This window comes from Myotis yumanensis, unplaced genomic scaffold (assembly GCF_028538775.1).
Source record: "Myotis yumanensis isolate MYYU_CA2020_CCGP unplaced genomic scaffold, mMyoYum1.0.hap1 SCAF_4, whole genome shotgun sequence".
Taxonomy (NCBI): Eukaryota; Metazoa; Chordata; class Mammalia; order Chiroptera; family Vespertilionidae; genus Myotis; species Myotis yumanensis.
In genome coordinates, this window is record NW_027223755.1 from 104,622,067 (window position 1) to 104,648,798 (window position 26,732).

Genomic DNA, 26,732 nt, shown 5'->3' on the forward strand with positions numbered 1-26,732 from the left:
AGCTGCGCCAGGTTGAGCCTGTGTTTACAAGCACCCACTGGCCCACAGCCATGCCGGGGCACCGTGCGGAGCCTGCTCACTGTGGCTGTGCCAGTGCCAGTGCCGGCTGGGGGGAGGGGTATGCAGCCTTGCACAGCACACGCGGGGGTTGCAGACAGCACTGCTGGGTCTGGAACCCGGGGCCTCAGACACCCGAGGTGCAGAGTGGTCTCTAGGCCAGGGGTTGGCAAACTTTTTTGGTAAAAGGCCAAGTAGCCAATAATTTAGGCTTTTCACCTTTTGTGTGTTTGTTCTAACCACCCTTTAAAAATGTAAAAACCATTCTTAGCTTGCAGGCCATCTAGAAACAGGCCACAGGCTGCATCTGAGCTCCAGGCTGTCCTTTGTGGACCCTGTTACAGATTTTTGTTGTTGTTGTTAATCCTCACCTGAGGACATTTTTTTTCATTGATTTTTATTTTTATTTTTTTAAATTTCTTTATTGGTTAAGGTATAACAAATGTGTCCTCATCCCCCCATTAACCCCCAACCTCCCCCCCGCCCTTCCCCCCCCCCCCCCCCCCCCCCCCGCCCCGCACTCATACTCTCATCCCCCTGTTGTCCGTGTCCATTGGTTTGGCTTATATGCATGCATACAAGTCCTTTGGTTGATCCCTTCCCCTTACCCCCACCCTCCCCTACTTTCCCTCTGGGGATTGATACTATGCTACGGTAAAAAAGAAGGAATTCTTGCCATTTACAACAGCATGGATGGAACTGGAGAGCATTATGCTAAGCGAAATAAGCCAGTCAGAGAAAGATAAATACCACATGATCTCACTCATTTGTGGAATATAGAGAACAACATAGACTGATGAACAGGGACAGACCCAAAGACAGAGAAACAGCGATCAGACTATCCATTGATTTTTAGAGAGAGTGGAAGGGAAGAAGGGGGGAGGGGGGAAAAGAGAGAGGAAGAAAGAAATAGCGATATAAGAGAGACACATTGATTGGTTACCTCCCACCTGCTCTCTGACCAGGGCCAGGGATTGAACTGCAACACAGGTCTGTGCCCTTTACTGAGATTGAACCCAGGAGGACCCTTTGGTGTGTAGGCTGGCGCTCTAACCACTGAGCATGCTGGACAGGGCCTGTTGTAGACTCTTACCAGTTACTAGTAAGCTTTAGCTGGCCATCTTGCCCCACACGGTTTCTTTTATTTAACTGGTCTCATCACTGCTTTTACGGTTATTTATAGAGGAAAACATCCCGTGTGCAGCTTTGAACTGTATGTGGAGTGAGTATAGTCGACCTTTGAACAACGTGGGTGTGAACTGCGTGGGTTCACTTATCGGTGGGTTTTTTTCATAAATATACAGTTGGCTCTCCGTATCCCGGGTGTTGCGTCATGCATTCACCAACTGCAGATGGAAAGCAGTGTTTGTGGTCCAGGCTGGGCGTGCGCGGGTGCAGGGCCGAGTGCGCACACTGATCCACGCCGTTTTATATAGGGGGCCTGAGCTCCACGGGGTGTGCCATCTGCAGGGATCCTGGAACCAGTCCCACACCGATACTGAGGGGCTGTCGTCCAGTTTGGGGGAGTCAAGAGTTATATGCAGATTTCCAGCTGCGTGTGTTGGGGGGTTGGTGCCCCTAACCCCTGCGTTGTTCAGGGGTCAACTGTACCTTCTCCTCACGTTGTCCCACGTCTCTGAGGTAGAACAGAAGTGGGGCTTTGGTGGGAATGTCCTCTGTATGTAGCATGTGTTATCTGATTGCTAAAACAAGTCCCATTTCAGGCAGCAGCAGAAGCTTCTGGAAGTCCTCCGGGCCATCGAAAGCGACTCTGCCCATGTCAGCCGGGTGGCTTCACCAGCTGAGGAGCAGGTGCTGGCCCCAGAGGTGAGAACGGGCCCGCAGGGATGTAAGTGCCTTTACTGCCTCTCCTGGAGCTGAGGCTGGCAGGGCCCGTGTGCGATCGTTTCTGTTCCGTGGGATTGTTCTGATGGCGACCACCTCGGCGTCTTTCTGCCGCGTGCATGTCCCCTCCTCCCCGGCACACAGACAAAGGTGTGCGGAGCAAGGCCTTGCAGCCTCTCCACACAGAGGAAATATAATAGCACGTGAGCCCCAAGGAAAAGGTCCAGCATCGCTGGTAACTAAGAAATGCAAATCAGAGCAGCCTGCATGTCCCATTGGACATCCGAGTGAGTGAATGACTTTGATGGTAACCTCTGCTGCTGGCAAGGTTACAGAGGCCGGCCGGCCTGCCCTGCTGGCAGCAGCGGAGACGGTGGGACACTCTGGGAAAGCAGACGGGCTGAACTTAGGAAGAGCCTTAGAAATGCTTGTCTCCCAGCCCAGTGATCCCCCTTCCTTACTCCAGGAAGTCACTCAGCAGCAATAAAAAGCTAGAGGCACAAATGTGTCTGCTGCTGAGTTATTGGAAATAGAGAAAAATGAGGAAAAAACCCAAAAATATCATAAATGTGTCTTAATAATGGAGGTAATCAGGAAAGTGTGATATATCGGCATAATGCAGTAGTATAAAGGGATGGAAATCATCATTATGGAGATTACCCAGAGAGAAAATGTTAAGGCTGCAAGGTAACTGCAAGAGGTGACATTAGTCTTCGTCTAGTCCAATGTGACGGCACAGACACGGAGCGGGACATCCGCTGCTCAGGAGGCGCCCAGGGAGGCAGGGTAATGGGAGTTCTTTCCTTTGTGTCAGTAGGTGAGTGTCCTGGCTCATCCGCCTCACCCCTCCCTGTACCCAAGCCCCTCTTATCTGGTTGGCGGTCACCAGTCTTACTTAACACGGAGTCTCCCAAAGTCGCATGCAAGACTCACAACCACAGAAAGCCCTGCACCCTCCCAGATGAGTCTCAGCTGTGCGTCTGGCACCACCTTGTAAGGAGTGTGAGACCCTCTGGAGCAGCGGTTCTCAACCTGTGGGTCTCGACCCCTTTGGCGGTCGAACAACCCTTTCACAGGGGTCGCCTAAGACCATCCTGCATATCAGATATTTACATTACGATTCATAACAGTAGCAACATTATAGTTATGAAGTAGCAATGAAAATAATTTTAAGGTTGGGTCGCAACATGAGGAACTGTATTTAAAGGGCCAGAAGGTTGAGAACCACTGCTCTGGAGGGACCTAAATCTCGCGATTCAGAGCAGGAGTAGCCGTGGAGTTGCATCACTGACAAGTCGTGACACTTCCTCAGTTAATAGGCCCTTCAGCTCCTTCATTTGGAAACTCCCTGCGGGAACTTGCACTGTGATTGCACTGGGTGTGAAATCCAGCCGCCCCTCTGCGAGGCGGCTCGCCGTCCATCTGGCCCTTTTCCCTGCAGCCAACAGCCAGGGTGCACAGTGCTATGCCTTCATGCCTCCCACACCACTCACCTGGCAATGCCTCTCACAAGCACAAGCTTGTTAACCTCCCAGCCCCCACTTCAGCCAGGCCAGCTTAGGTGTATCACCATCCGTCAAGCCTGGACTCAGGCCCAGGGCAGCGGAGGGCTCAGCCGGCCCTGCACGGCACAGGAGCAGGAAGCCGGCACAGGAGGAGGAGGCTGTGCGGTCTGTGGGCCAAGCTAATAAAAACGCCCGTGTTCCTTCTGGGAGCCATGAGCCGACCTCCCTCCCTCCCATCCTCGTCCCTATCGCGAGGCAATCAGGGCTCCTCCAAACACATGCTGAGAGCCAGAGCACATGTCGCTGGCCATTAATTAAAAAAATAAGTAGGGAACATTTGCTGTTCATTTGCTCAGCTCCCTGCTCACAGAACCAGTGCCGATTACCAGCGCTAATTACCGGGGGCATGTGCACGTGGGGATGCACCACTTTACGAGTGACTGATCCGTGGCCACCAGCACTGCACTCGGCGCTCTGGGCGCCCAAGGGGCTTAGGGAGGCCATTCCACAGTGTGGCCGTTTACTGGGGGCATCCATGCCGCCTCTCAGACCGAATAGCCTGCCCACGAGGGAGGCAGGCAGCAAAACCAATGAAGGAGAGCCCTGGCCAGTGGGTCAGTTGGTTGGGGCATTACCCCACACACCAAAAGGTTGTGGGTTCATTTTCCTGTCAGGGCACATACCTAGGTTGGGGCTCAATGGTCGGGGTGTGTATAGGAGGCAACTGATCAGTGTCTCTCACATTGATGTTTCTCTCTCTAAAAATCAATAAACATATCCTCAGGTGAGGATTATCAGTAAATAAAGATGAACTTTGCCTACTTGAAAAAAACAACCAGTGAAGGAGAGAAATGGGGGGATGGACACACAGGGCCAGGACTTGGGACAGGTCTGCTCTGGGGCTCGTATCTCACTTAGTCTTGGTGGCAGGTGGATGGAGTCATCTCCGATTCCTCAGTTAGACTGAGAGATGTCAAGTGGCTTGTCCAGGTCTGTGTTACCTACTGCGTATTCTGCTGGGCCGGCCCTAACAAATACCACACTCTGGTGGCTTAAATAAGATTTATTTTCTCATACTTCTGGAGGCTGGAAGGGCACGAGCGAGGTGTTGGCAGGTGTGGTTCCCCTGAGGCCTCTCTCCTCGGCTTGCAGATGGCCACCTTCCTCCCGTGTCCCCATGGGCGCTTCTCTGTGCACGAGCTTCCCATGTGTCCAGATTTCCTCTGATGAGGACATTGGTCAGAATGCATTCCCACTCTAATGGCCTCATTTTAACTTAATTACTTTTTAAAGACCCTATCTCCAAATACAGTTATACTTTGAGCTGCTGGGGTTAGGGCTTCCACATGAATGTGGGGGGACCTGCCCGATTCAGCAGCAGTTGTGACATGCCTATGTCGTCGGGAAGAGGCAGGCGTGATGTTCAGACAGAATATGCTGCCTTTTTTTAATGTTACAAGGAATTATATTTTTAGATTAACATAAATCCAAAAGTTTTCCTTACAAACCAGAATAGGATAAAATTAATAGGAATAAAAAATTAATTGTAAGACCCCCCCCACCCAAATATGCTGCCTTTTAAGCAGGAAACACTGGGTGCCCACGTACACAGTAGCTGTGATTCAGTCTTCACAAATATGTGCTTGTTTAATCTTCACGGTAACATAGGTGCATAGTAACCGTAGGCATAGGGTGCTGCTCTTACCCTCAGGCACGGAGGGTGGATGGCCTGCGGCTCGGTGCGGGGCTGGAGTCGGCCTGCCATGCTTCATCTTTGGCACCATGTTTCTCTCCTTTAAGGACAAACTGGGGGTGAAAGCAGAGATGAAAGATGCCATCTACGTGACGATGGAAATCCTGTCCAACTGGGGCAACCTGTCCTGGGTGGGCCTCACCGAAGTCGAGTTCTTTGACCTGGACAACACAAAGCTGTACGTGTCACCTCATGACGTGGATATCCGTAACGCGGACACGCCAGGGGACCTGGGCCAGCTGGTCAACAGGAACTTGGCTGTAAGTGGAGGCGGCACTGCATCGAGCCTTGGCCTTGCATTGGGATGCATCTTCTCTGCCCATGACGTGTCCTCGCTAAAGGTGGGGTGTGAGCAGGGGACAATGCAGTCTCCCCTGTTGCTCATTTGGACCACGTGGGAAGGAGCTGTGGCAAAGGTGGGGGGCTCCATACTGTCCCCCAAACTCTTCCCAGATCCCTGCTCTGCGGGGTTTTCTTGGGAGAGGGGACGAGGAGCCAGTTCAGCCCTTTTCTCCATCTTGCAGTTTAAGACAGTCACCACCAAACATGGGACCTCAGAGGTTATTGAGGTCAACGGGGCCGTTTTGTGGGTAAATAAACTAAGGCTTTGAGAGGGCTTTGACTTTGCCGAGGTCACACAGCTGGAAGGTGGTGGGGCCGAGTGCACATCCTGCAGCCAGCCTGGTGCAGGGCCCAGGCCCACCCCCTCACCGTCCTGCTTCCCTAGAGCGTGGAGTTCATGCACCCAACAAACGGGAACGTTCCTTGTCTTTAAATATCTAACAGGTTTAAAAAAAACATCACTGGCATTTTCTCCTCCTGCCACTGCAAGTGGGCACGAGGCTGTGAGCTAACCTGGGACAGGATGCCCGGCAGCGCCGTCTTGGCTGTGCTCTGCCTCCCATCCATCCCTGGGAGGGGCTGGAGATTGGGAACAGAGGTGCCTCTGGGCCACAAACCGGGTGAGCAAGGGACAGGGGCCACGGGAAGACTTTCCCTTGGGTGCTCTTTTGCACCTTTTAAATGTCCTCCCACGTACATGTAAGAAAGTATGGAAACTGAGAGCAGCCACCACGTGCTTAGTGCTTGCTGTGCCAGGCATGGCCATGCGACCTGATTTAGACCTAAGAGTGCACGGGCTCGAGGAGCGGAGAGGCCAGGCTTCCCAGCTCACCACTTCAGCTTCGTGACCCCAGGCAGCTCACTTCACCTCTACTTCAGTCTCCTCATCTGTAAAATGGGGATGATAAGAATACCTACCTTGACATAATGTTGTAAGGAACAAATGTGAATATTTGGAGCTTAGTACCAGGTCTGGATCTTCCTAAAGCTCCAAAAATCAGCTGTCAGTGTTTGCACTGTTGTTATTATTAACAGTATGAATACCACTAAGAAGTGGGTATTACTATTCCCATTTTAAAGGAAACAAGAAGGAGGCTTTGAAATCCCCAATTCTGGAGTTCCGGGTGTGGCCTTGGCACCTTCTCCAAGTCTGTTTCTCTGCCCCTGTAAAATGAGAGGGAGGGGCGTAGATGGATTCCTAATTTTGATTCCTAATTTCTAGTAACAGAAACTGAGTCTGGCTCATTTTAGCAAATTCTTGAAAGAACAGTTTATTGTCTGAATTGTGAGTAGCTGGTGTGCTCACTGCCCCCAGGCCAGGATAGGCCATGGTCATGGCGGCTCCAGGCAGCGTTCTGGGTGCATGTGCACCAAGGGTTTGTTTCGTCGTCTTTGGGGGGAGATGGGCAGTGTTTTGTTGGTTGGTTAATTGGACAGTTGGTTTGTCATCACTCTGCCTGAGGAATCCAGTCCAGGAGAGGAAGGCTGGTGGACCAACTTGGCTAGGAGGCCGGCCACCTTGATGCCAATGCAACCAAGATGCCCCAGGGGAGGAGGAACCCTCCCTGAAGAAGCTCAGGGTTGTTACTGAAAGAAAGGCAGGACAGATGCTGGAGGGCCGAGAGGCCCCAACCTCCACAGGTGGGACCGTGGTGTCTGCGCCCTCCTGGAGAGCAGCAGCTCTGTGACCCTGAACCTCGAAAGAAACAAGCCCCCTTGGTCACAGCCACGTGGGTGCCCTGGCCTCGCACGCCCTGCTCTGCTTGCTGCTTCGAGTCCCCAGGCTCCCATGTGTGCAAGCCCCAGCCCTTGCCATCTCTTCCAACCCTCTTTGCCCAAAGCAGTAGCATTTGGGAAGCTGCTGTGCGAAGCAGAGCATACCAGGGCCTATAAAAAGCATCACTGAGTTTGGCGGGGACCGATTCTGACGATTGCTCTCCCTTCTCCTCCGTTTAGCAGAGGCTGATGAGCTTTGCTGTGTGAGAGCAGTGAGAACTCCAGCCGTGGTTTTTGTGGGTTTGGGTTGTTTTCTTTTGGGCCTAAGGTTGGGACTTGGGCCCAAGCTGTCTTGCCCTGGCTGTTGGATCTCTGGGTCCAGCTGTGGGTGGGCTGGGTTCCCCCACTGCACTGGCCTGAGGTCTGCCTGATGTCGTCCCGTGTGCCAGGCCCAGGGCTACCGAACACACTGCCTCTTAGATTCCCTGTGGGTGGAATCTAACGGCCCACAGCATGCCATCCAGACACCCCTCATCTAATCCTCCCATGGACCCTGGGTCACTCTCCACATCTGCTAAAGGGGGAAAGCAAGTCTCAGGGAAGATGGGTGACTTGCTCAGGCCGCACCCCTGTGAGTGGTGGGGCCGCTGAGAGCCGGACAGAGGTAACGGAGTGAGGGCTGAGTTCAGAAGAGAAGCTGCTTGAAGAGTGAGTTGCCGGAAGATGACTTTACTGGTGAATTCTACTAACTAAAGAATTAACACTAGTTCTTTACATTTTCTTCTAAAATGTAGAAGAGGAAGGAACACTTCCCAACTCATTCAATGGGACCAGTATTACCCTGATACCATAACCAAAGATTTCACAAGAAAACTACAGGCCAACATCTCTTATGAATAAAGATGTAAAATCTTCAACAAAACACTAGCAAGTTGAATCTGGCAGTTTAAAAAAATATTTATACATCAAGACCTCGTGGAGTTTATCCCAGGAGCACAAGGTTTGTTCAACATATGAAAATCAATCAATAGACCGCATTAATAGACTAAAGGGGAAATAACCACATTACATCTTAATAGACACAGAAAAGGCATTTGACAATGAACATCCTTTCATGATAAGAACAATCAGCAAGGCCAGGGAACTGTTCCTGGACCAAGCCAAAGGCACAACACATCCTCTGACACCTTCTTAGACAAGTTGAAGATTGGCACCGGCCTCAGTGTACATCCCTATGAGGAGAGGATCAGTACCGTCCCTGTAAGATTGTCATGCAGATTAAACGTCACTCGATTAAATGAGTTTGTCATAGAAAGTGCTTAGGAACACTGCCTGCTGCCTGGGAAGCATTCAGCAAATGACAGTTATTATTTGGTTACTATCGTTGCTGCTGTTGTTATTGCCTCAAACAATGAAAAGACAATTAGCCATGAGAAAGTATTTCTGAGCTGGTGTTGTTTAAATTCTGGATGAGTGTGCGGCCAGTGCCGATGTAAAATGGTAGAGAAGGAAAGATGGAGAGAAAAGAAACATGTCAACTTAGGGAAGGAGGCATGTACATCGTTTGTGGTGGTATCTTTTTGATAAGACAAAGCTGGGCCATTCCTTCACCATTCACTCTGAATTTGCCAAGAAAATCATTTGTAAATTCTAAAAAAAAAGAACAATCAGCAAACCAGGGACAGAAGGAAACATCCTTAGCCTGGCAGAGGGCATCTATGAACACCCACAGCGAACATCACACTTAATGTGAAAGACTGAACGCGTCCCCCAGATCAGGAACAAGACCAGGATGCTTTCTCATCACCTCCATTCAACGCTGTCCTGGAGAATCCACCTGGGGCAGTTAAATAAGAAAATAAAGTAAAAGTTGGAAAGGAAGAAGTAAAACCACATTTGCAGGTGATGTGGTCTTATATATAGGAAATCCCAAAGAATCTACAAAAATTACTGGTAAAGCTAAAATTAAGTTCAGCAAGTTTACAGGATAAAAGATGAATATACAAAAATCAGTTGTATTTCTATACACTAGCAATGAACAATCTGAAAAGGAAATTAAGAAAACAATTGTATTTTTATAGTATAAAAAAGCATAAAATATTTTAAGAATAAATTTCACCAAAGAAATGCAAAACTTCTACACTGAAAAGTACAAAATAGTAACAACAGAAATTGAAGACCTAAATAAATGAAAAGACACCAGTATTCATGAATTGGAAGAACTAATGGTGTTAAAATGGCAATGGTTTCCAAATTTTCTACAGATTCAATGCAGTTCTATCAAAGTTCCAGTTGTCTTTTTTGTGGAAATTGGCAAGCTGATCCTAAAATACATATGGAAATTTGAGGGACCTAGGATAACCAAAACAACATTGGAAAAGAAGAAGAAATTTGGAGGACTCGCACTTTCCAATTTCAAAACTAACTGCCACGTTACAGTGATCAAGATTGTGTGATACTGGCATAAGGATGGGTATAAGTCAATGGCATCGAGAGTCCAGAAATAAACACATACATCTCTAGTCAATTGATTTTCAACAGGATGCCAAGGCCATTCAATCAATTAGGAATAATTTTCTCAACAAATGCTATTGGGACAACTGGATTTCCACTTGCAAAAGAATGAGGTTGGACTCCTACCTCACACCATGTATACAAACTAACTCAGTGAACCAAAGACCTTAAATATAAGAGCTAAAACTATAACACTCTTAGAAGAAAACACAGGTGTAAATCTTCATAGCCTTGAATTTGTCAACGGAGTCTTAGATATATGACACCCAAAGAACAAGCAACAAAAGAAAAAATAGATAAATCAGACTTCATCAAAATTACAAACATTTTTGTTTCAAAGGATACTAGCAAGAAAGTGAAAAGACAACCTATAAAATTGGGAGAAAGTATCTTCAAATCAAATATCTGATAAGAGTCTAGTAAACAGACTATGTAAAGAACTCTTAAACTCAACAAAGAGAAGACGACAACCCAATTAGAATATGGCCAAAGTACTCTGAATAGACATTTCTCCAAAGGAGATATACAAACGGCCAACAAGCACATAAAAAGATGCTCGGCATCACTAGTCATTAGGGAAATGCAAATCCAAACCACAAAGATACATCACTTCCCACTCACTAAGGTGGCTATGATTTAAAAAAAAAAAGAAAAGAAAAAGGGAAACCACAAGTATTGATGAGCATGTGGAACAATTAGAACCCTCATATCTTGCTGGTGAGAATGTCAAAGTAAGGTATAGCCTTGGCAGGTTTTGAGTGTCCGGCCCTTGGACTGAAGGGTCTTGGGTTCAATTCCTGGTCAAGGGCACGTGCCTTGATTGTGGGTTCAATCCCTGGCCCCCAACGGGGCTCTTGCAGGAGGCAGCTGAAGGATGTGTCTCTCTCACATCAGTTGTTTCTCTGTCCTCCTCTCCTCCCTCCCTTCCCTCCTCTCTGAAAATCAATGGGGAAAACATATCCTCCAATGAGGATTTTTTTTTTAAAAAGTAAGGTGTAGTCGCTGGGGAAAATAGTTTGACATTTTCTCAAAAAGTTAATGTAGAGTTAATATGTGACGCTATATATATATATAAAATCTCCAAGAGATTTGAAAACATGTTCACACAAAAACTTGTACACATATATTCACAGCAGCATTATTCACAATAGTCCAAAGGTAGAAATAACCCTAATGTCCACCAACTGATGAGTGGGTAAAGAAAACATGGTGTCTGCACACAGTGGACTATTATTCAGCCATAAAGAGGAATGAAGTTCTGCCACATACTGCAGCCTTGAAAGCATGATGCCAAGTGAAAGAAGCCAGACACCGAGGCACGGAGTGTCTGATTCCACTTACAGGAATGTCCAGAATAGGGAAATCCTCAGAGGCAGAGAGTGATTGCCATGGGCTCAGGGGAGGCAGAATGGGGAGCAGCTGCTAAAAGGTACAGGGTGTCTTTGGGGTGAAAAGTTCGGTGGAAAAAGATAGTGGTGATGGTTGCACAACCTTATGAATGTGCTAAAAAAAAAACCTACTGAATTGTACACTTTAAAGCAGTGGTTCTCAACCTTCTGGCCCTTTAAATACAGTTCCTCATGTTGTGACCCAACCATAAAATTATTTTCGTTGCTACTTCATAACTGTAATGTTGCTACTGTTATGAATCGTAATGTAAATATCTGATATGCAGGATGGTCTTAGGCCACCCCTGTGAAAGGGTTGTTCGACCGCCAAAGGGGTCGCGACCCACAGGTTGAGAACCGCTGCTTTGAAGTGATGATTTTCTTTTTCTTTTTTTTTTTTTAAGTGGTGGTTTATATATGTGAATTGTATCTCAATTTTTTTTAAAGAACAGAAACGTCCCAGGCGCACTTGCCCAGCTTCCCCACTGATAACATCCTCTGTAATTACAGACCCCGGTCAGACCAGGAGGTTGACACTGGCATAATGTGCAGACCTCCATACACTCGTGTGTGTGTGTGTGTGTGTGTGTGTGTGTCTTTGCAGTTTGATCACGTGTAGATTGGCATAACTGCCACCATACTGAGGTAGAGAATGGCTCCATCACCACAGAGGAATTCCCGTGCAGCCCTTAGTCACATCTCCCCACACCTGTCCCTAACACCGGTGACCACCGATCTGTTCCCTATATGTTTTGTCATTTCAAGAATGCTAAGTAAATGGAAGCTTACTGTATGTAACCTTTTGAGACTAACTCTTTCACTCAGCATAATGCCCTTGACATCCATCCAAATCGTTGTGTATATCAGTAGTTCGTTCCTTTTTGATTGCAATGCTTTATGAAATTGGGTTGACTTCCGAGGCCTGTCGGCATCTCCCTGCGGGCGGGTGCATCTGCATTGGGTTGAGCTGGAAGAGAAAGCACCTTTGTCTTGGAGTTAGAAAGTGACCTCCTCAGGGAGGCCCTCCCTGACCGTGCATTCTAAAGTAGCCCTTCCACTGGCCATTAATAATTCTCTCTTGTTTTCATCATCAAATGCATCCATGCTGTGTTTTTCCTTGTGTTTTCACTTGTTTCCCTCCCCTACCAGCACAGAGCTGGGACCTGGTGGGCCAGACTCCGCCCCCCCTGTGTCCCCCTTGTCGCCTGCTGAGCTCAGTGCTGACACCTCCCCTGCCCTTCCCACTTAGGGGCACTCAGTCTGCTGCTCGACCACCTGCACCGATGCTTCTCTGAAGGAGGAGTTTTTCTGGCCTCCAGGGCCCACGTTGCCTCGCATACAGCAGGTGCCAGCTGGTGGGGAAGAACAGGCTTAAGAGTGCACCCGCTCCCTTGTCGTGTGGGGGAGTCCCTCTGGGCTTCTCCACACGGCTCCAGACTCCAGGTGGGCCGAGTCCAGGGCCCAGAGGAGTGGCTGGCTTGGTAACACACTATGGGCTGCCTCTCCCCTCTCTCTTCCCCATGCTCCACTCGTCTCCTTCCGTCTGAATAAACACCTTCCACTGGAAGCCTTGCCTCGGGGTCTGCTCCTGGGGAATCCAGACTAAGACAAAGGAATTAACGAAGAAAAGCCTGGGTGTGAGTCCGCACTCCACCACTTGGCAGAGTGCAGCGGGCACGGTGTGTGCCAGAGACTCGCCTCCCAGGCGTGAGAGAGCAGTGGCAGCACGAAGCGAAGGGGCCCTGCTGCTCCTGCTGCCGGCCACACCCCCTGTGATGGGCGGGCGCAGACGCTCTCCCTGCCGGCCGGCACCTGGGGTTGGCCCAGCACACGGTGGGTCAGTCACCAGCAGCCCCCGCCAGCCCTCCTCTCCGCTCTGTGAAAGGACACATCAGAAGCTGGGTTGCTAACAGGGCTCGGAGTTCCCTCTGGATTCGCGTTCTCCAACTTGGAGCGCTAGGTTCCCGCTTAGCGCTCCTGCTGTTCCTCCTGCTGACAGAAAGTGAGGGAGAGCAATGGCGGCCCAAGAGTCGGCCTCAGTCTCTGCCTTTTTCAAGCAGCCGCAGTGACCCAGTTTAGGCCCAGCTCAGCGAAGGGGTGAGACCACCCCCTGGATGGCAGACGTGCCATCCTGAGCCCTCGCAGCCGCCAGGGCACTGGAAGTCCTTGCAAAGCTTGAGAAACTTGCCAGAACAAGTCAGAACCCCTTGAACTCATCTCTCCCCCTCAACAAAAGCAGCCTCCGCCCTCCTGAAAGGCACTGTTGTCACTGGAACAAGCCGCCTTTGTCCGTCCCTGCAGCTGGAGCGGGGCCTCCACCTCCCGGGGCCAGCGAAACCCAGTCAGCCAATCTCCTTCCCCGGCTCTGTCACTTAGCAGGCTCCGTCCTGGTGACAGGAGTCCGGGGCGATGCTCTTATCGATAAAAGGGACAACTTCAGCCAGTGTCAGGAATGTGGTGGTGGCTTATAGGCGCATGGGACTGGCAGTTGTTCAGCCCCTAAGCAGAGACCATAAATTCAAATGCCTGCAAGTCCCAGCAGAGGCATAATGAGGGAAGTGAAGCGGGTGTGAAACGGTAGGGAGTGGTGGGGACTGGGGCCACCTACGGGTGTCAGGACCCCGCGCTGTCACACTGGCTTTCAAGTCTGCAGAGAAGCAGGAATGCAGCCTGAGGAGCGGAATCCTCCCCATTGTCAACTGTTGGCAGCGAATGAGCCTTTTCTTTAGAACACTCATGAGCCAAATAAAATAGCTGTGTAGGCCAAATTCAGTTTACAGTCTTTGTAAAGTTTCAATGAGAGGACTGATATTAGGAGGTAAATGTCTCTTATCCATTTATTGATTCATTCAACAAAGTTTTTTTGGCATTTATGATGTGCCAAGGAATTGTGCTGAATGTGAAGGGTTCTGTAGTGAATTTGAGGCGGCCACTTCCCTTAAAGAGCTCCCAGCTGAGTGGCGGGGAGGGCCATGGACCTGAAGGCAGGTCACTGGGGGCCCCTAGGGGAAGGCTAGCCTCGGGCATTGCAGGGAGCTGCCGGCACCCCTGGAGGGAGAGCGATGCCTCGAGGGCGGGGGGCAAGGGGGCGAGAGCACATTTGAGCTGAAATTCCCAGGGTGAGGAGGACAGGAAGAGGCTGAGCTGGTGTGGAGATGTCTGGGAGCAGCTGAGAGCTTGGTCTGGACAGAGGACACGGGGCATTGGAAGAGACAGGAGAGGCCATTAGAGCTGAGAGAAGTCCCCTGATTTGGCTTTTCCACCTGCACCGAAAGCACTCACCACAGAATTTTGTTGGTGTGAAGGAGAATGGCAGCGAGGCTCTCCTGCTCTCCGCCCCTCGGCCTTGTGTGTGGCCTAGGTCTGCTGGCCGTTGGCTGGCGGAAGGGGCACTCTGGGGTCCTGAGAGGGGCAGAAGGACTCCCGTGCTCAGTGTCATGGCCCCATCCCAACAAATGCCTGAGCCAGTTGATTTCTATTTTAAAATGTTTTTAATTTGACAAGGTTTTACAAGAGAAAATAAAACTCTGTTTGCCAGGTTTATCAGATAAGGCAAGTGGTGGCTCTTATCCTGCCCTTCCCTCTAGAGCCCCCGCCCTCAGTGCTTCCTCAAGGAAATGCACAGCAAAGCCCTGCATTTTAAATTCAGTCTGATGGCCCGAATGGCAGCTTTAAGCCAGGGCGAGGGTCAGTCCAGGTGGGGAGAGATTGGAGACCTACCCCCACCCGGGGATTCTATAGAGAAGGGAGACTGCATAGAGACTGATAGGAGGGGCGGAGAGGGGAAAGGGCTGGCCGGGCATCCACAGACAGCAACTGAAGTTCCAGAGAGATATATCAGCTGTGGGGTTTGCCATTGAGAACTCTGGGGTCTAATCCCCAAGCTGGGCCCCCCAGTAAAGAGCACCAGAACTGAGAAGGGTACCCTCATAATATCTGGCTGTAAAAGTAGTGGGGTTGCTGTCTGCCAGGGAGAGATGGCTGGAAATTCAGGCACCCTCTTAAAGGGCCAACACACAAAATTTCCTGTGGAGCCACTTATCTTGTGCTCCGGCAGAGGGAGGGCAGAGTGGACTGGAGCTGTGTGAGCAGAAGCCAGGATTGGGGGCTCTGGGATAAGAGCTCAGAAGGCAGACACCCCAGTTTCCTGTGCTGAGTCATTCCCTCACTCTGTGTCGTCTTTCTTATGCAGACATTTGCTATACAGGCAGCTTTGCCTGGGGGAGGACAGTTGACCCACCCTACTAGAAAACACCTTGTGCCACAGTGCAGAGTTTCCGAGGACCATTAAGAGAATAACAGCCTCCAGGCAGAAGCAATTGCCCCACCCTGTTGAAAAAAAACTCTCACCACACCTGAGGATGATTGCTTGGGGCCACTCAAGTCGGAATCCTACCAGTCTGTAGGCAAAAGCAGTCTCTGGGGGCTATGAGTCTTTGCCTGATCTAATTAGTCAGAAACAGTGTTTGACAACTGCCCTGCACTAGAGATTGAGAGGCATAGCAGATCTACTTAATACACAGTCACAAACCCAAAAAGACAGCCAAAATGAGGAGACAAAGAAACAGCCCCCAACTGAGAGAACAAGAGAATTCTCCAAAAGAAGAGCTAAACAAAATGGAGATAAGAAATTTTTATCTGATATACAGTTCAGAAAAATGATGGTAAATATGCTCAACAGCCTGAGAAAAGATATAGTAACTATGAAAACAGAAATAAAGGATGACATAGCACAAATAAATAACACATTGGAAGGAATACACAGCAGATTAGGGGACGCTGAGGATCAAATCAATGAATTAGAAGACAGAGTTGAAAAAAATCACTCAATCAGAGAACCAAAGAGGAAAAACAAAAAACAGGAGGACAGCTTAAGGGAGCTGTGGGACAACATGTAATGTAACAATATTAGAATAGTAGGTGTGCCAGAGAGGCAGAAAGGGAGATAGGGATAGAGAACGTGGTTGAAGAAATAATGGCAGAAAACTTCCCTAACCTGGTGAAGGAGAAGGAGCCTGACTCCCTGCCCTCAGCCCTCTCTGGGGTTTTATTAGGGTGGAGTCGCTGCTGGTGCACCTGGGCAGACATATACTGACTGCTCCCCCCTCTTGCTGGTGTTTCAGAGCAAGAAAGACTCCTCCTTGTGGACCTGCCCCTTCCACCCGCCGCTGCAGCTCTTTTTCGTTATCCGCAACACGAGAAGGCTACATGCCTTTGGCCTGGCCAGGATCAAGGTTTGGAACTACTGGACAGCTGATGGCGTAAGTACCAGGCTCTGATGCCTCCCTGGGCATTAGGCTGATGGGAGCACCTAGTGCTACCGAATAGCCTGATCCCTGGAACTGTGAAATGGGTGCCAGGAGGCCCTGCTGGGGGTGGCAAGTGCCTGTGGGGGTGTCACAGCCACCCAGGCAGAGTCTGCCCTCAGAGGTCTGGAAGGGGTACTCAGGCCACCCTTTGGGGGAACTGGAAAAATACCAACTGAGGCTCAATTTTAACTGATAAGGAAACACACACAGAGAGCTGATGTAACATGGCCCATGTCACACAGCCAGTAAGCATCACAGTAAGAATTTGAACCCCTGAGGTCAGACTCCGGGCCCATTCGCTTAGCCAGCTCTTCTCACACTGTAATCCATGATGACTGCCATGGGACTTGCTAGAAAGCAGGGTCTACCCCACAGGCCGAGGGCAGTGCCCCCGCTGCGGCGTGTCCAACCAGCTCCCAGGTGCCGGTGCTCCTTGTGCGTGCACCCTGCTCTGTGCTTTGCTGTCCCTCTGGTTTCAGAACCCCTCCTCTCCTCTGCCCTCCCGCCACCCCTACACCCAGGCCCTCACCTTTCTCCGCTGGACTGTGTTTCATGTATCCATTTGCATCCATCCCTTCATTTGACATTTACTACTGAGCACATAACTAGGGGCCATCAAGCTTTATGATCAATTGTGAGGACTCTGATGTCAGACACAGTCATGCCCTGGAGAAACTCCGCATCTGACGGCTGGCAGACACATAAATGAGGAATAGTGTAGTGTGACAAAGACCTTGGTAACGGTGAGCCCAAGGTGCGAGGGTTTCAGACAGAAGCTGCTGGGACTCGGTGGGAGCTCAGTGGCTGAGGAGGGATGGGAACCCACAGCCTGTCTTCTTCCCCCTCTTATGATAGAGATGGGGATGACAATTGTCCTACTTCCCCTTCCGCTAGAAGGCAATTTGTAGGACAAGTGAGATGCTAAATGGGACCGCACTCTGAATCAGCCTCAATATTGTTAGAAGAATGCTAGGGCATGGTGGGGAGTGTGGGGAGGGCGGTAGACTGGCAAGCACAGGCCACTTTAAGAAATATACATATTTTTTATTGATTTCAGAGAGGAAGGGGGAGGGAGAGAGAGATAGAAACATCAATGATGAGAGAGAACCATTGATTGTCTGCCTCCCGTACGCCCCACACTGGGGATTGAGCCCAGAATCTGGGCATGTGCCCTAACCGGAAATCGACTGTGACCTCCTGGTTCATAGGTCAGTGCTCAACTACTGAGCCACGCTGGCTGGACATACAGGCCACTTTTGACCTTCAACTAATGGTTGCCATGTAGGAGGGCCAGCCAGCGCTGCTGGGTCTTCTGAGCATTTCCAGGAAGCCGGGAATCAGATTTTGCTATGAGCCTTTCTGGTTTGTGAATGTCAGTAGCTAATTTAAATCTTTTGAAACCACAATATAATTCAAACCGAACTCATCTTTGGACTAGAGCTGGCCTGCCCCACACTCAACCCTGGGGCACATTGCGGGGGGTCTGCCTCAGGCTGGGAGAGGTCAGGGGAGGTACCTGAGGGAGCACATACCTGAGCTCTTCAGTAACCTCCATGCTAGATACACCCAGGTCTCTCCCATCCTGCTCAGCTCCAAATGCCTGCCTCAGCTTGTATTCCTGAAAAACCCAGATGGTCACTGTCTCCAGGCAGCCCGCCTGACCCTTGCACTACTCTGGACCTCACGACTATGCCCCCTCACCCTGTTCTAGGATGGATGCCTGGCTCCCCCACAGTACTGGGGCCCCCTGGGAGCAGGGCCTGCATCGTCTCCCCACTGCTCTGGTCAAAGTGGACATGCATGGTTGTCAGATAAATGAATGTGTTCATCCCCAGGAATGATAAGCAGTTGTCTTGCCCTGTTTGATATCCAGATGAGAGACTGCGAGCATTGCTTTGGGGTCTGTGCCTCTGCCTCCTTCCTGTCCGCCCTCCTACTGCTTCCTGCTGAGACTCCCACCCAGCGGCCAGCCCCCTCGAAAACAAATATGTGCAAGGCTCTGGGGATCTGGAGGCTAACAGGGCTCTGTTCACCCACGACGCTGCTCAGAGAAGTAACAGCTTCCTCTGATTCCTGTCTTGGAGTTTTTAAAAACAAATGCCTAAAGTTAAAATTCAAGGAAAGTCCAAACCACTGGAATAGCTGAGGAAGTTGCAGTGAGACTGTCAACCTCCCCTGCCCCGCAGGCTGGCCTACCCCCCGACCCTCATCCCCCGCCCAACCCCGCGTGCTTAGGGGCTCTTCCCAGACCCTAAATGCAGCCCCAGCACGGCATGGCCCCAGCGCACACCTAGCATCTAGGTCCGTGTCCTCTCACACCAAGTTCACTGGGTGCTTCCTGGCCAGTGGTCCTCAGCATCTTCTGGAATTGGGCAATGAAACTGCTGGCTGCCCAGGCCCGCGCCCTGTTGCTCAGCCCTGTCACTGAATATGTATCTCAGGCCCATCAAAGCGGATTTTCTGTGCTGGATGACAGAGCAGATAAGCTTGGTCCCTTTGGGCAAGGCCTGCCTCTTTAACCTGCACTCAGCCCTCCCTGTGTGCTGAGCATAAAGGAGAGGAGCAGGCCTCGGAGTGGCATTCGGGTGCTTTGCAGAGCTGTGGGCTGGAGGGCTGAGAGGCGCAGGCCTTCCCACGCACAGTGGAGTGTGGCAGGCTCAGTCCCCGGCAGGGGCGCTGCTACCTCGGGCACACCCACCCACCTGCTGCCAGAACAAACGGGGGGTGCAGAGCGCACACAGGAACGCAGCTGAGGTTGGCTTGATGTCATATTCTCTGGAGCACGCTGTTACTGTGTGTTTTAGGGGAGGCAGAATGAGAGTTCATGGAAATACAGCTCAGCCTGGGAGACATAGCTTGTTAATACAGTGTTTTGTGTATGGAATCCAAAGAAGAAAAGTGAGAACGGAGAGCTAATCCAGCCACAGCTTATTTAGAATATAAAAAAAGAAGGTGCTAGAGAATACACTGCCTTACGCCCGCAGGCTAACTTTTATGGGCACCTTTCCCCTCGGCTGGCCGGTGGTTCAGTGAGAGAGAGCTGGCCCAGAGGACAGGGGCCTGAGGGGAGAGGAGGGCGGGAGGCTCAGATCCATGCTGGAAGGCAGCACACCGCTATCCTTGCTGGCCACAGCTGCCTCTCCCAGGGCTGCGTGTGCAGACTGGCGCGGGGCAAGGCACGCAGTGAACCCCAACAATTGTGCAAGGTCCATGCAGTCAGGCCCCCCCATGTAGACGGAGATCTGGGGCTTGCTCAGTGAGGTCCCACCAGGCAGAGACAGGGTCTCTTTTGCCCACTCTGCTTGGAAATGGCTGCCTGTCGTAAGAAAGATCTGGTTCATCAAGGACAAGGTGCATGAGTGATTCGTGATGTCTGCCTTAGTTCAGGAGGAGGACGTGATGACAGGCTTGTCACAGATTTTTATATTCCCCAGATTAAGTGACTTGCCCAGCTAGTGAGTGGCAGGCGGCAGAGCTTGGCAGGGAGCTGAGGTCTGTTGGGTTTTCTCTGGTTTTCTCAGCACTGTGTCCCCTGCAGAGTGACATCTGTCTCCCTTTGATAGTATGTGATAGCCGTCCAAGGGGGCTTCCCGCAGCTCCCACCACCCATCCACTTTCCTTTGTAACAACCTACTCGTGACCTGCTACCAGCCTGCAGTAAGCAGGCACATGTCACCGTCTTCACCACAGCATCACCCTCGGATGCCCCTTCCGCCTGGCCACACGGCGGGTGAGGCAGGACGGACACTCAGGGTGTATCTTATGCACAGAAATGTGCTCAGTAAGTAGCTTAAGATGCATGAATGAGGGAATGCATGTTAATTTCCCTGGTGGTATATTTCTGTGACATGTTGTGGTGGTCTGGCTTGCGCTGCCCAGTAGAATTTTCCGCAGTGATATGAGAACTTGAAATGGGGCTACTGAAAAACTGCATTTCATTTTATTATTTATTTTAATTGAGATACAGTTAACACATAACATTGTATTGGTTTCAGGTGTGTAGTGTAGTGATTTGCTATATGTATATATTGTAAAATGATTACCGTAAAAAGTTTAGTTAACATCCACCACCATATAGTTACAAAAATGTTTTTCTTGTGATGAGAACTTTTAAAATCTACTCTCTTAGCCACTTTCAAATACATGCTGCAGTATGATTAACTGTAGTGACCGTGTGCTCATGCCTTCCCAGGACTCATGTATCTTATGACTAGAAGTTGGTACCCTTTGAGCACCTTCACCCATTTGTCCCCCCACTCCCCATGCCCTGCCTCTGGCAACCACCCATCTTTTTTCTGTATCAATGAGTGTGGTTTTCGTTGTGTTTGTCTTTCGGATCCCACTTTTATGTGGGATCATGCGGTATCTGTCTTCTCTGTCTAACTTACTCCACTTAATCATGAAGCCATTAAGGCCTGTCCATGTTGTTGAAGATGGCAGGGTTTCCTCCTTTTCGTGGCTGAATAATTCCATGTTGTGTACATGTGCATGTGTACATATGTATGTACACACCTATATTTAGATAAACATAGACATGTCTGTTGTATGTCACATCTTCTTTATTTATTCCTCCGTCACGTAGGCTGTTTCCATGTCTTGGCTGTTGTAAATGGTGCTGCAGTGAGCATGGGAGTGCAGGTATCTCTTCAAAACAGTCATTCATTTCGTTTGGATAAACACCCGGAGGGACTTGCCCGCCCCCCGCTTCCCCCCCATTCCTGGCCTCCACTTCCTTTGCTATCTGCAGCAGCACCCGGCTCCCACCTTTGAATCCTTCTCCCCTCTCGCCCCTCACTGCCAGTCCTAAGTTCTGTCATTTCCATTGTCCAAACCTGTCTCCGTCCAAACCCAGCTCCTCGTTCCCCCTCTGCCCGCCGCCTGGCAGGGACTCATCACTGCAGGCAGCGGCCTCGTGTCTCCCCGCTCCTCCCACTCATGTCAGGGCCTCCCTCCCACCGCAGAGTTATCAGTCCCCATGCTTGGGACCGGGTCCGACACCGGGCTGCCCCCTCAGGCTCACTCCCAGGCAGAAGGGACGGGGGCTCAACAGCAAAGTACAGTTCAGTGGGGTCAGTGTGGTGAGGGCTGCAGGGTGCCTGGGGTGGCCGCAGTCCCCTGCCAGCACATGCTTCCCGGGCACCCTGGGAAAACCATGACGCCGAGGCTGAGCCCGGCCCTCCAGCGGCAGCTCTCAGACTCCAGCTGGCTCACGTGGCGTCTCCAAAATCCTTTTCGTTAATTGCCAACATTTAAATATCGGGAGGCTTTACGTGACAACATGGAGTTTTTACTTTCATTGAGAAACTGGAAGGTCTGGCGACGCCAGGCCATGTGCACACCTGGGAGCTTAGGTGGAGCTGAGTCACAGCCACCATCCCCACCGCTCCTGTCACCCTCGGCGCAGCGCACAGTTGTCCTTACACCCCGTCAGCTCTCCCTGTGATGCTCACCTGGGCCCTGCACGCACGGCCCAGCACTGGCTCTCTGGCTCTTCCAACCGGTGGACCTAGGCAGCTGTATCTCCCTCCGGCCCCCACACTCTTCTCTCCGCGGTGCTTTTCTCTGGCCACCCCCAGCACCTGGAGTGCCAGCCGTCTTGTTACACCTGCCTTTGGAAGCGCCAAGTTTCTGCTAAGACTCTCTCTACACACAAGCTCCCGCACACTCTGTCTGCCCCAGGCCCTTCTGGGATCTCCATCCACACCCTTCTGGGCTCAGGGTACCTGTTTCCTGAGAATCCGATGACCTCCGGGGTGCCCTGGCTGTCTCTCCTGAGATGTACTCGTTTGGCCCTCACCATGTTGTCCAGTGTGTGAGACATCTGACAACATTGGAAAACTGGCTGGTGGTGTGACTCCAAGTATGGTATCCACTCTGGGCTCGCGGTGTGGTGGTTCTCAAGCTCACCACAGTCCCCGCGCCCCCACGGCTGTGGTGCCACAAGCATTTGCGTTTGTGACTTCGTATTATACAGACCAGCGTAGACTCCTCAATAAATGAGCTGAGACATGTGAAGTCCTTTGAGCACTGCTTGGCACATAACATGTGCTCAAGAAATATGAGCTACCATCACTATCTTGTGCCCAAGCCACTGCCTGGATGTGTGTACCTGCCAAGCCTGGCTGCTCAGGGCCAGGATCCCTGCACCCCAAGGCCAGGTCCCCTAGTGTGGACTTGCTTTCTTCTGCATCCCACACAGGCGGGGACCCTGAGAGGGCCGTGTGGTATATGTTGGATTGAACGAAATTGCAGGAATTGCTTGCTGAGGTCTTAGAGCAGATCTAGAGGAGTCTTGACCTAAGGCAGCGAGAGTAATTCAAGGCCCCACCCCAGAGTGGATGGGGTTCTTCCTCTGCCTGCTGCCAGCCTTCACCGGGAACTGGGGAGATTGCTGCCCCAGGCCTTGGGGGAGCAGGGTTCCTGGCCACACTAGCCCTGAGCAACCAGGCTTGGCAGGTACATGCACCCCAGCAGTGGATTGGGTATAAGACAGTGATGGTAGCTCACGTTTCTTGAGCACACATATGTGCCAGGCGGTGCTCGAAGGCCTTCACATAGCTCAGCTCATTCATTCCACACGGCGTCCTCTGAGGTGGGCACTGTGATCAGTGATGAGGGGTTCACTGCTGCTCACATCACCCGGGCAGTCGGGCACTGACCACAGCCCTGCCTTTCCATGGAGAGAGATGTGGTCGCTGGAGAGCTGTGCCCTGGGCAGCATCGCTCGGCACTTCGGCACTGGCTCGTGATGCCAGGTGGCCAGAATTCCCAAGAGAGGCCAGAAGGGCACATTGTTCTGTGAAAGGACTCACTTTTTGGATATTATCAACTAGTTCTGACGTCTTTAACTGCTCTGCAGGCCAAACCAGCGTAGATTCAACCGTTGGGCCTTCAGTTGGTGACCCAGACCCTTCGGCCCCATCCCAGGCTCTGCCGAGTCTGTGTTGTGGGGCTGGGAACCTCCCAGTGGCTGGCCAGAGCCCAGCAGGAAGTAGGTTACAGGTAGTTGTCAGGTGTCCCAGTGTCTCCCCATCTTCTTCAGGCTTCTGTATCACAAAGGATGGTTTTCATTGGTCTTCCTCCCAGGGGACATGTGAAGGTCGTTGAGGTCTTTCCCCATAAACAACATTCTAGTTCAGATGCTCTGGGATGGAACGAGTTTAGTCCCAGAGCAAGTCCTCAGTGTGGATAGGAATAGGCCTGCCCCTCATCCTGGCGAGTCTTCATCCAAGTGGAGACAGGCTTGGGCGTGTGCACACTCACCGGCTGACAGGTGCAGAGACCCAGGTTGCCAGACCAACTCAGAGCCCAGAGGGGACCCTTGACTCAGCATGAAGAAGGAGCGGGAGGCCGGGAGGAGCCGGGTCCTGAGGCCTGAGGGTGGCTCTCTGGGCAGCAGCTCACTCCCCAGAGTCCCCCAGGCCCTGATAAATCCATGGGCAGGGTAAGGCCCTCCCAGTCAGCCCCCAACGCCAGGTCCTCCTGTTCCGGAGCCAGCACTTCTGGGCACAGAGCAGTGAAGGCCAGCAGCTCGTGTCCTCCCTGTGAGCGGCCAGTAGGGTCCAGCCTGTGACAGAGCCAGAGCGCGGGGTGCCTGGTTGGCCCCAAGCCTGGTCGTGACCCCCGAGGTGGAGCCGCACGTGACAGGCTTGCTTTAATGGACAGTCCCTGGCGGGCAGTCAGGCCCGGCCAGTGCTTTGCTGCAAGTGGTTTTCTTTGGGATCTGTCAGCCGTGTGTCCGGCAGGTGTTCGCCCTCGGACCAGGGAAGGACCTGGTGAGTGCAGAGTGCACACCTCGCTTGGGTTGCTGTGGCCATGGAACTGCGCCCATCGGTCTTTGCTGAGCAGCACGTGTGCTCACTGACACTGGGCCAGGGAGGAGAGTGGCCTGACCGTCGGTAAATGTCTTAGAGCAAAATAATATTCAGTAGTTGTATTGAAACTGCCCTACTGTCCCACATGGTTGTTCTGGCCAACTGCAGGGAAGGGTGCGGCAGGATGGGCCAGGAAGATGCTCCCGTTTCCCCACGCCACAATGGCCTTTAGAAAATCCGCTGCAAAAGGACTCCGAGGCAGCGTCAACAAAGGCATAACAATAGCTCTCATTAAGCAAGAAGGAACTCTCGGTGCCGAGGAAACAAGGACACACACACACGTGCGCACACGTGCATACATGCACACGCATGCATGTCGGGACTGAGTCCTGGTTATTGGAAAGCAGGAAGCAGGCTGGTTCTTTAGGAGCAAGAGAATTCCCCCTCCTCCATTTCCAAAGACATCCCCAGTACAGGGCTTTACTGCGGGGCCGCGAGTGCGAACCTGCCACGTCCTCCACCCTGGCTCTCCACGGTACATGCACGCACCTGTCCATGCTTCTAGCCCCGCCCGGGAGGTGAGATGACAGTTCCATCAGCACATACATGAAGGTGGAGGGAAGGCCTGGAAAGATACAGCTTGTACACTCCCACCCCGTGCCCACAGCGATGGCCTCGTGGCCTGAGGAGGGAGCCAGGGTGTGGGTCGGAGAGCTGGTCCCCAGGGAATGATTAAAAAGGATAAGTGGGGCTGAGTCCCCCTGGGTGCAGGTGATCCTGCCGGTGGCCAGGCCCAGCATGACCTCAGGGAGGCAGCAGCGAGACCTCGAGACCTCGGGCGTGCCAGCCAGAGTGGTCTCAGGGCGGCGGTGTGGCCTCAGGGAGGGGGAGCCTCAGAGTCGCCCTCTGTAAGACGGGCCTATGCCTCCGTGTGCAGTGGTTCTGAGGACTGTCGGTCAGGACAGCCTTTTCGTTTTTCCACTTGGCGGCACCAGGGAAGTGACCACTACCTGTTCCCCTCCTAGGATCCCACTCAGGCCAAACCCACCCTCCGCGATGGCTCGTTAGGCCTGCAGGACATTGGAAACTGCGGAGATGAGCAGCATCAGGCCGGACACGAGCCTCCCAGCTTCCCACGACACACACTTCCTCTGGTTCCTCCCTAGCTCACCTCCCGCCTACCTGCCTGGCCCTGTGGGCATGGGAGGCTGCACCCCTGCCCAGGCCTGCTTCCCTCCCAGTCCCTTCTCAGCCACACTTCCTGGCGGGAGCCAAGCAGCAGGCGCTGGAGGTCAGATGGTGCTCCAGATGGTTCAGGAACGGACACAAGCCCATTTGGAAGCCAGACTCCGTTATGAAAGCCAGGCTGCCCACCTCATGCCTGTGCTGGATGGAGGGCCTCCCTCCACCCAGCTCCTTTCTAAACGAGTGTTTCTGTCTTGCCAGATGTTTCCATGCGGTAATTTTGCGGAACTAGTCATTGAGAGCTGCCCGTGCTGTCCTTCTCCGATAGCTGTTCCCTGATTAATTCCCATCACGCGCCTGCTCTGCGCCTCTGTAGGCAGAGAGTACATCCACATCAAGGCGGAAGCGGTGCTCTGAGAATCGCGACTTTTGACAGTCGGCAAATAGCAGCTGCTGTCCTGCAGCAGGGGGTCGAAGCCAGGCCTGTGCGGCACAGGCTGGACGGGTCTCACTCCACCTCTCCCTGAAGCCTCCGGGCGCTGCCCGGTGTGAGAGCTTGCCCACCTCCCCTCAGGGCGGCTGGGTGATGTAGATGGGCACCTGTTGGCTCTCAGCTCCCATCTCCCAAGAGCAGATGGAGAATGGCCGGGAGTGACGCCAGCGGTGACCACGTCTCTGCAGGCTGTTTTCAGGACATTGTTACAGAGCATGCTGCCTCTCTGTGTTTGTTCTCTGTCCTTGTTGAGAACCTACTGTGTGCCGGGTGCCTGCTGGGCCTTGGACAAGATGGCACAAGGGCCCCTGGTGTCTTGGAGGTTAACTTTGAGCAGAGGAGACAATAAATAACGTAAAAAGGCAATAAGACCATTTCAGAGACCGGAAGGAAGTAGAGCAGGATGCTGAGATAGAGAGGGCTGGACGAGAGGGACGGTCTCTGAGGACAGGGAGCCAGCTTTGCAGGGCTCTGGGAAGAGCATTCCGGGCAAGTGCTCCTTCCTGGGGTGGGAATGAGTTGGCCGGATGAGGGAGCAGCAACCAGATCAGTGTGTTGGGGGTGGAGGGAGAGTGACAGGGGTCGGGTCAGAGGGGTCAGCAGGGGCCAGATCGGAAGGCCTTACTGGCCACTGAAGGGGGGTGGAGCTTATGTGTAGTACGAAATCATTAGGGGCTTTAAGCAGGGAGCGCCATGACCTGATAAGTTGTTTTAAAAAGAAAGACCGGCTGCTGTGTAGAGAAGGAAGCGTGTGCCTGGGCTGGGTTCGCGGTGATGGAGCGGAGTGGAAGCAGGGGAGCCCGCTGGCAGG

The 26,732-nt window shown here is 51.9% G+C and overlaps 1 protein-coding gene across 5 annotated transcripts in view; it reads left to right on the forward strand.

Annotated features, from left to right (window-relative positions):
- The window catches only part of KATNIP (katanin interacting protein), a 207,911-nt gene that overhangs the window by 143,510 nt on the left and 37,669 nt on the right, over window positions 1-26,732 (forward strand). For 4 of the 5 annotated variants that reach the window (XM_070413423.1, XM_070413425.1, XM_070413426.1 and 1 more), the window contains 3 exons: window positions 1,782-1,884; window positions 5,208-5,420; window positions 16,244-16,381. In XM_070413423.1, coding sequence (XP_070269524.1) covers window positions 1,782-1,884; window positions 5,208-5,420; window positions 16,244-16,381 — 454 coding nt within the window. The remainder of the gene's footprint in view (window positions 1-1,781; window positions 1,885-5,207; window positions 5,421-16,243; window positions 16,382-26,732) is intronic. The other variant, XM_070413428.1, reaches the window with a different exon arrangement.